General features: G+C 35.1%; 1 protein-coding gene across 9 annotated transcripts in view; it reads right to left on the bottom strand.

Moving 5' to 3' along the window:
• Positions 1–15,483, bottom strand: part of PHKB (phosphorylase kinase regulatory subunit beta) — a 63,613-nt gene that overhangs the window by 21,547 nt on the left and 26,583 nt on the right. For all 9 annotated transcript variants that reach the window (XM_072346637.1, XM_072346646.1, XM_072346638.1 and 6 more), the window contains 6 exons: positions 13,532–13,627; positions 11,738–11,935; positions 11,037–11,094; positions 9,026–9,103; positions 8,350–8,508; positions 5,135–5,229 (listed from right to left, as the gene is read on the bottom strand). In XM_072346637.1, the coding sequence (XP_072202738.1) occupies positions 5,135–5,229; positions 8,350–8,508; positions 9,026–9,103; positions 11,037–11,094; positions 11,738–11,935; positions 13,532–13,627 (684 nt within the window). The remainder of the gene's footprint in view (positions 1–5,134; positions 5,230–8,349; positions 8,509–9,025; positions 9,104–11,036; positions 11,095–11,737; positions 11,936–13,531; positions 13,628–15,483) is intronic.

Raw genomic sequence — 15,483 nt, 5'->3', positions numbered from 1 at the left:
ATTCATTATTAAGCTTCAGATATTCATTTCTACTGTTTAATTAAAATAATAGAAAATAGTGAGGTAGAAAAAATATTTTGCTTTAAACAAAAAATTTAGATGTTAAACAATCAATATATTTTTAAGTGATATGACATAATATTTTGATAATGGTTTTGTAAAGAGTGAAGTAACTCAGCTGTAACTGATAATATCTACTTCAGAGTAATGAACTGACTTCAACCCTTCACTCTGAAATACTTGGACCAGAATAAGAGTTTTATTCATCTAATCTTATATATTACATTGCATACATGAAAATATATAAGATATATTTAACATGAGATAGTAGTATTTCCTTACATTGTTAATAACAAATATATTTCCTTTTTGAAATAAGTAATGTTATTTTACATCAGTAAGTCACACATCAACCATCAATCTGGGACCTTGAAACTGCAACTGACTTTTCAGTGATAACACACATTACTAGCTAAAAAGTTGACATATCTGCGATATTCCCTGTTCATCTCTTCTGTGGAGTTGGATGACTGCAAAAATCAAATGAACCAAAAAGAGCACACACTTTCATACCTTTCATACCTTAGGGGTTGGGGTTTTTCTGCCTGCTTTTGTTTAGAAACTACCAAAACATGAATGAATGAATAATAATAATAATAATAATAATAATCCATTAATTGCTTATATAAAATACTGCATTTTCTGTGCAGATGGATGGATAGATTAATTTGGAACAAAAAGTTCAGAGTGAATGCCTGCTTATTCAGGCATCTGTAAGTCTTGATATCATGTTAGATCTCATTTTGTAACATCTTCCCAAAAGTACAGCAGTTCTATGCTTCTGCTAAAAACACTGGTGTTTCTGCCACAGTGCGATGGAAGATGTGCACAAAGAGACCAGATTCAGAAATCACTAGTTCGAGTGACTTGTTCCTCCTCAAAATCATGCCATCCATCTTTTAAACACACAGCAAGAAAGCACAAACCAGTTCTCCACCATAATCATTGTCATATATTTTATTTCAAACAAACAGCAATGACTCAATGACAGAAAGAGACATCTCCCTCCAAGACAGCCTGAGATATAACTTGGGAACAGACTTCATGTTACGGTTCAGCTTAGTTATCGCTGCATCTCAAAGACAATCTCTGTTGCACTACATAATCAGCCAAATGCAAATCTGTATATTCCAAATCTCCTTTGAGGCACACCCTCCTTTGATACCAGTGCTACTGCCTGTCATACACAGATGCATTCCATGACATGCCTCATTTATAGCAGCCAGTAAGTGGTGGTTCTGCAATGGGCCATAACTAAGCAAACGCATCTGCTGCACAACTGGCACATCACAAAATCTGGTTATAAACTGCTATTCTTAAATAAAATCAAACGTTTTTTACTGACTAAGCAAAGGTGGTTTGTAACAGAGTAAAGACTCAGACAGCAATGAATTCCATCTCAGCATTAGACTCATATGCATGCTTTTATTGTTTCCTCCTTGTTCTAATTTCATCATGCCAAAACCTGAGATTTATAGGAACATATCTTGAAGTAAAAACCTAGATAGAAAGCCTTAGAGCCATGTTCAGATTTATGATGCCTGATTCCTCAATATCTCATTCAAATCTATTTATTGTGTGTTGGGTTTCATGGACTGATGAACTCAAAATCATTTCTCAACACCTATTGCAGTTGTTTTCTAGAAGACATGCAGCTTCCATCATCTTTATTTGGGAAGACATGGCTGTGTGGAATTAGTAGACTTGGCGAAATCCAACTGGAATTGCTGTAAAACTACAGAAATGTTGTAATGTTAAAAGACAAGGAAAGTAACTTTTCATTTAACAGGTAGATGCCTGAAGGATCACAAGTAGTTTGTGGTTGAGAAGAGCACATATAAACAGCCAAACTACTCATGAAAGCAACACCCTTTTCATTAAGGGATAACTATACACAGCATTCACTAAATATGAAAAAGAAAAAAAAAAAAAGAAGAAGTAGAAAAGCAGACTCCAAAGTAGCCCACTACATAAATCTTATTGCTGCTGAAAGTTCCATTTTCATGTGTTGTTTCATGTTTGTCTACTAACCCCAACTAAGCTGCAGTTCACACAACATCAATCACTCTCCCCCCAAGATACTGCCACAGACCCCCTCCACCCTGGGTTCACCCTTCTGCCTTGCATTTCCTTGCTGGGAAGCACAGAGCAGGATCTGTTTCAGCTGCATTCTGCACGCTGTGCAAATGATAAATAGACCCTGGCGTTTTCAGAAGACAAAAATAAATGACAGATTAATTTTCCTCCTCTCCAAAAAAGCCATAGTTTGTAACAAGGTTAAAAACAAAGCAGGTTGAAGGGAGAAATCCCTGGCTCCGTTCCTGGCACTAGAAGAGAAAGCAGCTCAGTATTGGTCTTCTGCTGCGTTCTCGATGGACAGATGCTATCACTATATGCCTTTTGCACATATTCCCAGAAAATCTCACAAGTCTGAAAAAAATCAATTAGTTTTGTACATGTGTGAAAGTGGCACAGTATTCAAATTCAAGAACATTGGTTAGAATGGTACATATTGGGCTTTCTAAGCATATGGAGGAAGATGAGGAATACTGAAATAGAATGCAACATAAGAATTTGTACTTAAGCCAAATAACCCACCTTGCTGTTAATAAACTGCAACTGAAACAAAGCACATCTGCTTCAGAAAGCCTCTAAATGCTGCTTAACAGTTTGTGGTCAAGGCTCCTAATGCACCAGACCTTTTTTAGTGAAATACAATATGGACATAAGTGTGTCTTAAGTTCCAAATAATATTTAACCATTTTAAAACTGTTTTAACTATGGTAGGCAAATGTTTCAATACAAATGAAAGCCTAGAATGTGCTCATAAACAACATTATAAAATAGGTCATCCAACATGATACATCTCTTTAAGCCATCAAAAGTAGACATGGCTGTAACCCTAAACATAATTTACATAGCTGGAAAATCCTAAAAAGCCCCAGTCTACATATACTTTGCCTTTTTATTTCCTTTTTACCTATGTCATCTAGTTCTCTGAAAATAGAAAAATAAGCACTCCATAATTTCCAGTAGCATAAGTGAAGCCTTCACAAATCATTAAGACAACCATGCAAAACATTACAAGATTATAGTCATTCCACAGAGGACAATAATTTCATTAATTAATTGCAAATCTACACATGTATTTCAAGTTAACCTAGCAGATAAATCAGTTTTACTTTGACAATTCAGTAGCATTATGACCTTTTGTTGAATACAAAAAGACAGCAGTAAATCAGCTTTCATCTGCTCCAGTAAAACAAAACAAAACCAGAAAGTCCTTACCCCCAATTCACGATGTTTCCTGCATATTACTGTTACTGTGCAGACCCTCGTATACTCTAAATCACTAAATTCTCCACAAGAGAACCCAACTGAGTCTGTTATAAATGCCTCTGGATATGGAGACCCTAAAACATTTTTCTAATAGCTGAACACAGCTTTTAAGAGAAATTCCCAGTGAAAGAGAATACCCTTCATTACCTTCTTTCAATAAAGTAAATGAAGCATGGATGATTCCACTTTTTTTTCGGTTTTGTTTCTTTTCCTTTTTTTTTTTTTTTTTTTTTTTTTTTTTTTTTTTTTTTTTTAAACTGTGAGAGATTTTCAACATGAAATTAAGCACTGCAAAGCAAATTACAGATGCAAACAAAAACCTGATCGCCATCAGACTTGGCGCGTTTTAGAACAAAGTCTAGAAGTAGCAAAAAGAATCTTCTTGCTGCACCACAGTTATTTCCCTAAGATGGAACATACCAAGGCCTCTCCTTAAAATCAGAGAACTCATTCTCGGGGGACATTAAAGTAGGAAAGAAAACATTTCCTTTTAGCCGTAGACTAGGTACTTCAGTATTAGTGGCAACACATGAAACTGTCCTCTTTTTATCAGAAATTGAAAGCAGAGCAATGTGTTCACAGCTATAATTATACTGATGGTCGAGGTATTAATTCTCCTTTCCAAACCACCTCTGTGGTCCTTCAAACAAACCCCATTTCTGTATGCCTGTTTTTCTATACAAAGTTTATACGCAGCAAATCTTCCGCTATTGCCTCTTCAGCACAGTAAAACCCTTGTTGATATCTGGATTTAACAGAGTTTTGCTTACAGATCCCCATATCAGTAGTTCATGCTTATTGTGCTTCACAGATTGGTTGTGCTATCTGAGCAGCATCCAGAATTCCTCACTGTGTATTACTGATTCCATAAAGATAGTGTTAACCTATTAAACACGGCGTTGTTAGCTTAGTGTCTTCTGAAGCATGCTCAGAAAAGCAAATGAAGAAGCAGCTTGCGTTTGGCCCAAATTACTACCCAGCTGAAATGGGCAGAAGCATTTCCTTAGCACGCTGATGATGAACTTTCCTCTTATGCATTCAGTAAAGATAAGTATGATTGAAGTATACAAAGTTGCACACTAAGCATAAAAGGCCTAAAAATGAAAACACTGTAACTCATTTAAGGATAAAATGTTTCCAACATATTAACAGCTGGTCAAAAGAACTGGTTTCATTTGCTGGATGTTTTTATTGCATGTTTGTACTAAACAAATGGAAATAAAATACATTTCAGAATAAATTCAAAGTGAATTTCAATTTCAGAATAATCACTGCGTACCCTCAGTATTGTTACTTAGTTTCTTTCATTTTCATGTTTAGAGCTAATAGGTACAGCACTGTCACAATGATGACCACACGTTCCTGTATAATATGCCTGAGCAGTGACTGCAAAAACTGCAAAAACTTTGCAGTGGTTAAAATGCTGCCAGCATTCAAAAGGCCATACTGAAACACAGGATACCAGAACGTGGCACCTAAGATTTCTTTTCTGACTAGAGTTAAGATGGATGATGAACAGAGAAGTTTGAAGGGGTGACACTGAGAAATTCAAATTAATTGAGATAAATAGAAAAAGCAGGTTCCAAATCACCTTCTCCCTGGCACATCTTATAACTCAAAAGAAGCACACCTACTTATCTAACTACTTATCACACATTTAATGCACCATTTCAATTGTATCACTTAATGAACATTATTTTTCAGAAAAATATTGTAACGATAAGCTTCTGCTTACCTGATTGGAAAATCTCATACTAACGTTCCGCTGCTCTTCTGGAGGCACATAACGTCCAATAGGGTCAATATCCTTAGGACTCACTAATTTGTCAGCTGGAAGTTAATAAGGAGGCACATAATCAAGGAGACACACAAACATTTTATGTAGTCATTTCTGCTGCTATAATCTCTGTCTTAGATTGGTGATATACACATGGAAAGGACAAATTATATCAATTTTAAAACTAATGACTCAAGAATCAATCTTGCTACAGCTAATTATAATATTGCAGTATTTAAAAACAACACTTTTTCACAAAAATGGCTAAGAACATTTTACACAGACATCAGACTCGACAGCAGGCAAAAGTCACCAAAAAGCTCTCAAGCCACAACTATTATTCTAGAATTTCAAGTTCTACGGCAACAAAAATATGTTTAGTCTTGTTAGCAAAACAGGGGATCTAAAGGCAATCAGAAGACTTGAGTCCCAAAAGGGACGCGAAGTATGGGATATCTCTCAGTATAATGTCCCAAGTAGAAAAACAAACCAAGAAAAAATAAAGACAACACCAACCCTAAACTTCCCTTATTTTATGCTCTCTCTAGAAAGGAGATTAAGCACTCCAATGAAAGTAAGCCTATTATTTTTTAATACTATGCCACACAGTTAATTAAGACAGCAATTTATGAACTCAAAATACACCCTGGCACAGGCCTAAGAGCTGAAGAGACATCACAGTGCAAAGAAGATGCAGGGCAAGCACTCGGGCAGGGCAGCTCAGTGAATAAGACAGGGAGGACCTGCCACTGCTGGGAGCTGTGCCAGCAGCAGCCCTCAGCCACAATCTATGTGAGCTGGATACTGTGAGCATCAACCTTCTGCTGGGAGAGTGCAGCTTGGATCTTGCCAGGAAAGAACCTGGCTTCTCTGCTCTGTACTGCTCCTGCAGAGTCACAGTCTGTGTCCAGGTGGCTGCTTTTTAAAAAAGCAAAAACTAGATTATAGAAAAATTATAAAAAAACATGTGGAGTTTAACAACATCCTAACACATGAGTTACCAAATCACACTTGAAAGAAAACAATCATCCAAAACTACACATGCAATCAGACTTCTCGTGCTGGTTAAAGGTATGAATTAAATTATGTGCAGTACAGGTGATGCAATAAAATCGATTAACCAAATGATGGCGAGGTGACAGCCTCTGCCTCACAGTCCTGAAAGACAAGGGCTGTTCTCAGAATCTTTGTTCCATCTCCACTGTTTTCTTCTGTGATTTACATGGCTCAGAAATTTAAATATACGGTCAAAATCATTTCTTACTGAAGACCAGGATAACAATGGAATATTAGGAGATTTAACCTAATTCTCAATATTGATGCTGTTATTTTTTTTTAAGAAGACACTGAGTGTATATTCATCATTGTCAGAAATACAAGTTTACTGGAATGCAATTTGATCTGTACTCATCCCTAAGAACACATGCCTTATCTCTAGGAAGCACCAAATCCATTAAAAAAAAGAAAAAGTGAAAGTGAAAATCTTAATAAAAAGCAAATAAAGATAATACATAGCCACTAAACTGCATGCATTTTCAATTGCTTAACACAGCCAAATACCTCATGCCTGGGAATTACTTTCCCTTTCTCTAAAATGAAGGCCCTACTGTGAAAACTGTGCAGCATGCTCACCTACAGGAGAGAAGTAGGGAGACTGAGCAAATACAAATTAATTGCTGGCCCCGAGGCAACACGATTTCTGAAATGGATGGCAAAACAGGGAATGACTACCTGTCCAGAAATTTAAGTGTTTGGAGTCGGGTTTCCAATTAATAAGCATCAACTAACAAGCAAAGTAACACACACACCTTGACTTTCATCAAGGACAATGTTTCCACACAGAAAGGAGTGACATTAAAAACACCAATTGTAAATTGAATAAATGGAGTCACTGATATCTGATAGCAATCACAGGTGAATAGACCCAGCTTTGTCAAATAAAAATAAAAATCCAACATATACATACAGCGAGTTTAAGAAAAAAAGGAAATAATATTTGGAGAGAAGGGAGAGGAAGAGCAAAAAGTATTGGATATGGTGGAGATAAAATGCAAAAACAAGAAAGGAAACAGTTGTTAGGACAGCTACAAAAAAGCAATGTAAGAAAGCTCAGCAGAGGGAAAAATTGATATGAAGCAAAAGGAAGTTATGGCAGTCAAACAGCGTGGTCAAATAGCATTTGAAAAGTAATATATCTTTCTCATAAAAGACACATTAAAATTGCTTTCTCGATTAAAAAAATGTTTCTCTATTAGCCCCTGAGCCCTCTCAAGTGAGACCAAGAGTTCATTTGTACAAAAATTCACCACAGTAACCTTCAGTGGTCTTCAAAAGGCAGTGTCAAATGATCTTCTAGTCTACTTTAGGAGAAGGATAAAAATAATACACAGTGAAGAAAACACTGTCACTTTTATTCTGAGACTGTAACCATTCAATATTTAACCGTTTTGTTTAAAGCAATAAATAATTTGGACTAAATTCTTCAGCTCACATATAAACATAATTATTTGGTACAACTTGTATAGGAATAGTTAAGCCACAATAAGTATTGTGTTATTGTATCTCCAGGACCCAAGGGAAAGGCATAGAGCTGAGTCAGAGGAAGTTCAGGATGGCTGTTAGTAAAAGGTTCTTCATCAGGGGGTGGTCAGGAACCAGAACAGGCTGCACAGGGCAGCGGACACAGCCCAAAGCTGCCAGAGTTCAATGAGAGTTTGGATAACACTCTCAGATGTAGGGTTTGAGTTTTGTGTGGTCCTGTGTGAAGCCAGGATCTGAAATTTATGGTCCTTCTGGGTCCCGTCCAACTTCAGATAATTTACAATTCTATGGTTGTTTATGACCACAAAGAAGCAAGGAAATAAGAGGAAAAGTCAGAAAAAAAAAAAACAAAACAGTTGAGAAATCTATCTCGTTAAAAAGATTTTTGATATTCTATAATATAATCCAGTGAACTTCACAGCATGCGACATACAGCACAAAAATTCAACACTAAGAGTAAAAACTAATTTTTGCCTGCCAAGTACATGCCAAAGCAGATGATACACATGCTACCCAGAGTCTATTCAAAACTCAAGCCAGAATGTTCAATCAGATTGAAAGAAACCATTAACAAATAAATATCCTTCACTTATAATGAATCAAAACCTGACAGAATTTCCTCAGCCTCTTACCTAGGAGTTTTGCAATGATATAAACTGCTTGTCCCCACAAGAAAAACCTTCCATCACGTCCACTATTACTAGGAAATCGTTTCTGACTGCCAGGGTTCTTCTTTTCCAGTTCAACAAAATCAGCTGGCACGTAGTAATACTTGGGTACAACAGGACATCCTGTGGAGTTTTAAAATAAATACATTTAGTAAATAAATTCCATTTTCATTATTATTTGATGGTATTTCCCTAATATAGCTCAAGTGTTAACCTGACAGGTATTTGACTGAGCAGAATGTTTGTTGTCACTCATCATTGTCTCTCAAAGCTCAGAGCTAGAGTAAACTACTTTATTTTTCACCAAACATTGCCACACAGCTACTTCCCAGAACACACATTCCATCTGGATTGCACAGAATTTGTATCACAGAAACCAAAATGCAGTACAGAGAAGAAGCCAGACCCAAGAGAAATGAAAGCCACAGAGTGAAATGCCTGATATTTTCTCCTTGCATTTAACAGCCACCTTGGTTGAAATTAAAACGGTGATTAAAAATTAGTATTAGTATTTTACTATCAGGAAACAAAATATTATTATTACCCTTTCATTCTGACTGCAATACTCATTAATAGCCATGACAGTAATTTTATGATAAAAATAAAACAGTGATTTAAAAGAACAATTATCAAATAATACCTTCAGATGTATGTTGAAGCACAGGATCCAGAAGATCCTGATATTCCTTAACTTGTGCAAAATTTCCTCTAAAAACTCCTATAAAACAAAACCAAACAAATTTAAAAAAAAAAAAAAAGCAAAACAGTCATTTAATAGAACAAATAACTTCTGTGAACTTAACGTCTGCAGAAGAAAAATTCAGCAGTGCAGAGCCAACACACTAAATAGTTCATGAAAAAGTAGAATAAACTCTAACTGCATATTTGCTGTTCCAGCTAATTATTGCAGAGATCATGAATCGGCCATTGCTTTATTAACTTTAACTGAAATCAATGTCAAATTGCACCTCACAGCAGAGCTCTGAACTTAGAGAGGACAGAAAAGGGAGTAGAACACAGACACCCTGCAAACCTGGCTCTAAGTAACTTCCTTAATTACTGCAGAAAGATGAAGCAGAGCTTGAGTGCCAGGCTGGTTCTAAATAATCAGAACAGAGTTTCAAGCTTATCTGAAAATGTGTTGCCTAAAACTCCCAAGAAATAAGTACAAAAGAAATTTGGAGAGGTAAATTGAAAAAATCCCCTCAGAAAAATTTTTAGATGGAATCTTCACATTGCTAAGTCATGTAGATATCATATCTTAATATGGCAGAGGTTCAGAACAGCTGACAAGCCTGGAGATGTTAAATAGAATGGCCAAGTCTTTATGACAATGCCTTGGGGGAGAAAATGGTAACTTTGGGAGTACTAGCATCTTAAATATTTCTCTAGTAGAACTTAATTATCTCAGAATTAGTCTGATGAATATTATTACAAGTGTTCAGTTCACCCCAAGTCCTTACATGAAAAGTTGTATCAAAAATAACATACACATTTCTATTCAGCAAAGAAAAAGTAGATAAACATACAAATCATACAGATCTTTTTATAAAACAGAAACACCTTGAAACATTTAAAGGGAAACAAGTTATGGGTAATATTTTCATTGTGAATCTTTCACTCCTGTGCACATCATTTCTTCCCATGGTTTTCCTTTTAATTTACCATATTATTGAAAACAGCCATATTCTTTCCCTTCTTACCTCATCCTAGAAAACTACCATAATCCTCCAGATTCAAATAGAAACATAAAAAAGCTTTCAAAACTGCTAATCAAATATGTATTAGCCAAAAAAACAATCATACTGGTTTATTTAGCTCAATCCTTCCCCACAGCTGTGAATGCAGATCTGCTATCTACAGAATCCTAAACAATCTCCTTTTAAGAAAAACACCAAAGGGAAATTAGTACTGAAGCAGTCTTTTTGTATCCATAGCAGTGTGAATTCAGAAAGGCAAAAATAAGAGAAAACTACCAACAATGAACTCAGTCATTGAAAACAAACATACCAGAACACCTTATTATAAAGACTTCTGTTATTTTAGCAATTTAAATCTCTATGCATGCACTTCAAATTTTACATTAATGCAGCTTCTGCATTTGGAGGTACATGCACAAACTCCATTAACATTTGCTGTATTTGATGAACTTGTGACTTACTCAGACATTCCTTCTATCCTGAGTTCCAGCTTCCATCCTGAAATCATCCTGTGGATGTTTCTGCTCTGACTGCTAAACTCAAGACAAGGTCTGTTGGTAGTGGTTGTATGGTTTTTTTTTTTTAATATCTTTTTTTTCAGTCTAACTGGCTCTAAAGTAAAGCCATGGCCAGGAAGAAAACACATTTCAAGGAAAAGAAAAAATTATATCGAGTTGCTTTCTAAAAATAGAGTTTACATTACAAATACTGAAATATGAGGGGTTTGGTTTTTAAGTTTCTTATGCTTTGACTTGAGGTTTTTGGGGTTTTTTTTGAGTATTCTTTTTGTTCTTCATAATTTTTACCCCATAAGGGTTAAAATTCTCAGCCAGATATTTAGTGTCACTTGTTACAACTCACTCACGCAAGACAAAAATGATTTTATATAGTCTGTTCAAAGGCTTGTCTTTGTAATGCCTCTATCGAACAGGAAAATAAAGCCATACTTACCATCAATTATCATGAAAATAAAAAATAGAGGGAATTCACATTCAATGCCATCAAAAAGCTAAAAAGAAGAAAAATCAATCAGATTTTTCAGCATTTTGGTTTAACAAAACGTATATTCATATCTCATACAACCATCTCAAAACAACAAAAGACAAAGGTGAAAATGCCAAAACATTTCAGGATGCCAGCTCCTCATTTAGCTTACAGACTCGAAATTATACAGGCACTTTAAGTGTACTTTTACATATGCTGTGGCCAATTTTCAAGCAGAATATTTATATGATTTGTGTTTCATTTTCCACTGAGAAACTATTGGTGAGTAAAATAGTAGATTTTAATTTAGATACTTTTTACTGATAAACACTGTGGTCAAAAGCAAAACTGTTTTCTATACACTCAGACTGTAGTCAGCTGTGAAATTAAATAAAATGATAAATAACTTCCTTATTTGTTATGTGAAATCATCTGCATGCTAAATGTAAGTGGAAGTGCATTCATTACAAAACAAATCAACAACTAACTTGCTGACTTGGCAGTCTCTCAAAACCACACATGGCAAATAACAAAACGCATCTCCTTCATTTGAAGCAATCTGGAATCTCAAATTGCAAATACTAAAAGGGACGTCTGTTTGGTTTTATTTTTTTAAGCATGGCCTAAACATTTTAGAAAACCTAGGTTTGTTGCCAGTTACTTTTTACCTTAATTTCTGCTGGTTTATAAAAGCGACGTGTTTTGTCCTCTAGCGCTGTTCTGTATCCATCTCTCAGAAACCTTTTAAATCCATATTTTCCTTTTAATTTTCGAATAATTTTATCTAGTGTTTGACCAAACAAAACCTCATCATCCAAAGCAAATGCAGGATAACTGATACAGGGCAGCAGAGCTGCATCAGTATTCTGCAGGAGAGGAGAAAAAAACACATTATAAATTCAATTAAATCTCTAACATTTATTGGATGCACAAAGACTGCTTAAATTACTCAGTAAAACATACATTTCAAACATAATCTTTACCAAAATCGTAATACCAATATGTTGGAATAATGTGCAAAATAAGACCTCTGAAAGTGTTTAAACTAGAAACCCAGTATTCACATATATGACTTAAACAACACATTTGACTCGGAATGTGACCTACTCTACAGCTGATAATCTGCAAGTGTAAGTGAATTTATTGTAAAACTCCAAGTTTCTAGCCACAAATAAACATCCTCCAAGTTACTCTTGGAGGAAACAACAATGCTAAGGCATACTACGCTCAAATAGAATCACAAGAAATTAACCGTGATTTCTTAATCATTGCTGAATCATTGTTTTTCAGAAATTTCCTCTGAGCGCTGTAACGAACGCTTGTCTGATTTAAGGATATTTCATTAAACACCAAACAAACGTAAGTGACGTTGCTTAAGGAACATGTGCAATTATCGTGAATTAGAAACACACCAAAACTACTACCTAGGATATCACCAGTACATGTAAGCTTACAGAAATACAGAAAGTTAGCTTTAAGATCTAATTCTTATAGAATCACAGAATTGAGTTGGAAGGGACCTTAAAGATCATCTGGCTCCTCCCTAACACCATGGGCAGAGACCTCTTTCACTAGACCAGGTTACCCAAACTGAGATTTCCTTGTTCCTTCCTGCTGATACACCTAAAACCATTTAAAATACTGTATTTTTGACAGTATCACAGAGTATCACCGGCATGAAGCCATAACGGGTGGTCGTGAGGATACTAAGGTTATATAGTACAAGTAACTTAGTAACTAGTAATTATTAAATTGGTTCTGTTGTCATATATCAAGTCTTTAACAAATAATAAACAGCAACAGAGTTAAAGAAGAGCAAAAAAAATTAGCTGATGGTGCATTTTATTTTGATTATACAGCATTGTAACTCTGCTATAATTCTTCTATGTAATGAGTAAACCATTAATGTTGAAGATTAATAGTCTGTTTCATGAACAAAAATGCTATTACATTGCAGAATGAAAAAGTAAAACTCCACTGCTTTTCTTTTTTAGGTTTTTATAATTCATCTGTACCTATGATACTTAGAATTACTCACTGATGAAATATTTACTTGTAACAGTAGTTTATAATAACAAAAAAATCCTCCATGTTCTGCAATTTATGAGAAGTAAATCTTTTTTCCCAACAAAAGAACCAGGATAAAAACAAGACAATAACCAAGACTGCAACCCTAATTAACACGCTGCAGACCATTATTGTTTTATTTTGAAATTATTTAGCAAGCTACCAACTGGCTAACATTCTAACCTCAACATACGTAAAATAAAGCATGACATCATGATTCTACTTCAGCGAGGTATTGCATCACAGTCATGGGAAACAAGCACAAGTTTAACCATTTTCCAAGAAATTCCTATCTTTATTAAGCAGAAGAAAACCATCACCATAAAATGAAGCTACCCGTTTATTTTCTCCCCATACTGTTGAGATTTTATTGTCCATTTTCTCTAATTACTTACATGAGACCTTGATTCTCGGGGCAGCAGTGAAAACAGAGTCTGCCTGTTACGGTTATGGGCATCGAAATCCACAAATATAACAGACCAGGAACAGCCCTGTAAATGCAAATTTATTTAAAGAGAAGTGAAGAAAGGTCGACATATCCTGGTGAAACTAACAAGCTCTTTGTTCTACCAGTGGTAACACCCTGGTAGCTGACAATTTCAATCAGGAAATGAACAATATATATCCAAAAGATTTTGAGAAAAGAACTTGAAATTCTAAACAAAATTAGCTGTCTTTGTCCACTACTGATTAAGAATTGTATCATACGCTCACGTCATGTCTTCCATTACTTCTTGATCAGCAATGGCTGTACTGAGGTAAAACAAAAAAGTAGCTGTCCCTCCCTGTGACTGGAGATGTTCCAAGTGCAGTTTTTAATGAAATATTCAAGTATGCTAGAATACAAATAATTGGATCTTCACCTGAGGTATCACTTTGGAAAAGGACTTCAGTATCAAATAAAAATGGCTTGCTTTTTGTTTACTGTGTTGCACCTCGTTACTCTTAAGCACAAGTTCACGTCTCAGAAAAATAAAAAAAATGTGTGGAAAAACAGTATTTCAAGAACAAAAAAGTTCATCTTTGTATTGCATGGTACAACCTAAATAAAACATGTATTTAAAGAATATTTTCTAGACTTTCTTATAGGGATTTTAAAAGAAACAATCTGTCTCTCAGTCTAATCAAATTTCAATAAGAAAATGACCTCCAATTTTAATCAGTTGACATGCATTTAAGGAGTCCATTTCAGCCACCGTACTACACAATTATATGTAACTAAGCTAATACACTATTTTACACAAAAGAACATATGTGTAAGATATTCATTGCATAATTAAGAGTAATTAAGAACTCCTACACTAGAGTAATATGTATTAACTGCTTCATGTAGATTTATAAATATTGTTTCAGATATGCACAATAGATTGGGAATAAATTTAAGTAGTTTAGCATAGGATATTAAAGTGAAATAATGAGAAACGGAACAAAGAGACAATTTATCTGTTAGATTAAAAATTAACGTGCAAAAAATCTTTTGCTGACAAAGCAGTTCGGTTTGTACCTTGGCTGTATTCTTAAAATTCTCACTTTTTATGAAATAGCATAGATTCTAGTATAACGAAGACAAAAACGAATAGTGTTATAAAAACATGAGCTCCTCTTTACATTAAAGTATATAAAATTCAGAGCACAATTATTTGCTCTTTATTCTACATAGCACCTAAAAAATACACCAAGAGATGAATTAGAATTAGTTGAGTATAAATTAAACAGTGTTTTGCTACATTAAAAAAGTAGTACAATTTGTTATAGAAATACTTTGCTTTTAGTTATTGCAAAAAAAGGAATAGTTCACCAGTAAGTGATGTGATCATCTACCAGTAAGTGAACTTCATGTCTTCTCTGAATACAACCACAAATGCACAGGGAAACTTCCCTGTCCTGAGACAGACAAACATACAACATGCATGCACATATGAAAGGATGGATACAGTAACGTGCATCTATATTTATTAGTTTCCACAGCGTGAGTGGAAAAATCTGCATGGAAAGGCTGAGCAGCCTGTTGTTCCCAGTGATGATTTATGCAGGTTGTACTACTGTAGATGCAGATGCAAACAAGTCCCTCCTGAGGGGCTCAGCAGGATTTCTCAGAGCTATTGGAACACAGCTGGAGCTAAGCACAAAGGCAGACTGCCGCAGACTGAAGGTCAAAATGGTTTCTGCTTATGCAAAATATCTTTGGAATAAATTTGCAGAGCATTTAAACTGGTTTTGCTTCAGCAATTTATTCATCCATTCTAGAATTTTGTAAAATACCATTTGAAAAAAAACAAGCAGCCGCATTTAGTGGTGCTTGAAATTGTTGGGAAGGTAAAAGTTGCAGATAAATATTGCTTGTGAT

Source organism: Excalfactoria chinensis, chromosome 11 (genome assembly GCF_039878825.1).
Source record: "Excalfactoria chinensis isolate bCotChi1 chromosome 11, bCotChi1.hap2, whole genome shotgun sequence".
NCBI lineage: Eukaryota > Metazoa > Chordata > Aves > Galliformes > Phasianidae > Excalfactoria > Excalfactoria chinensis.
Note: the sequence above shows the minus strand (reverse complement) of the source record. Positions and strands in the feature narration are given on the sequence as shown.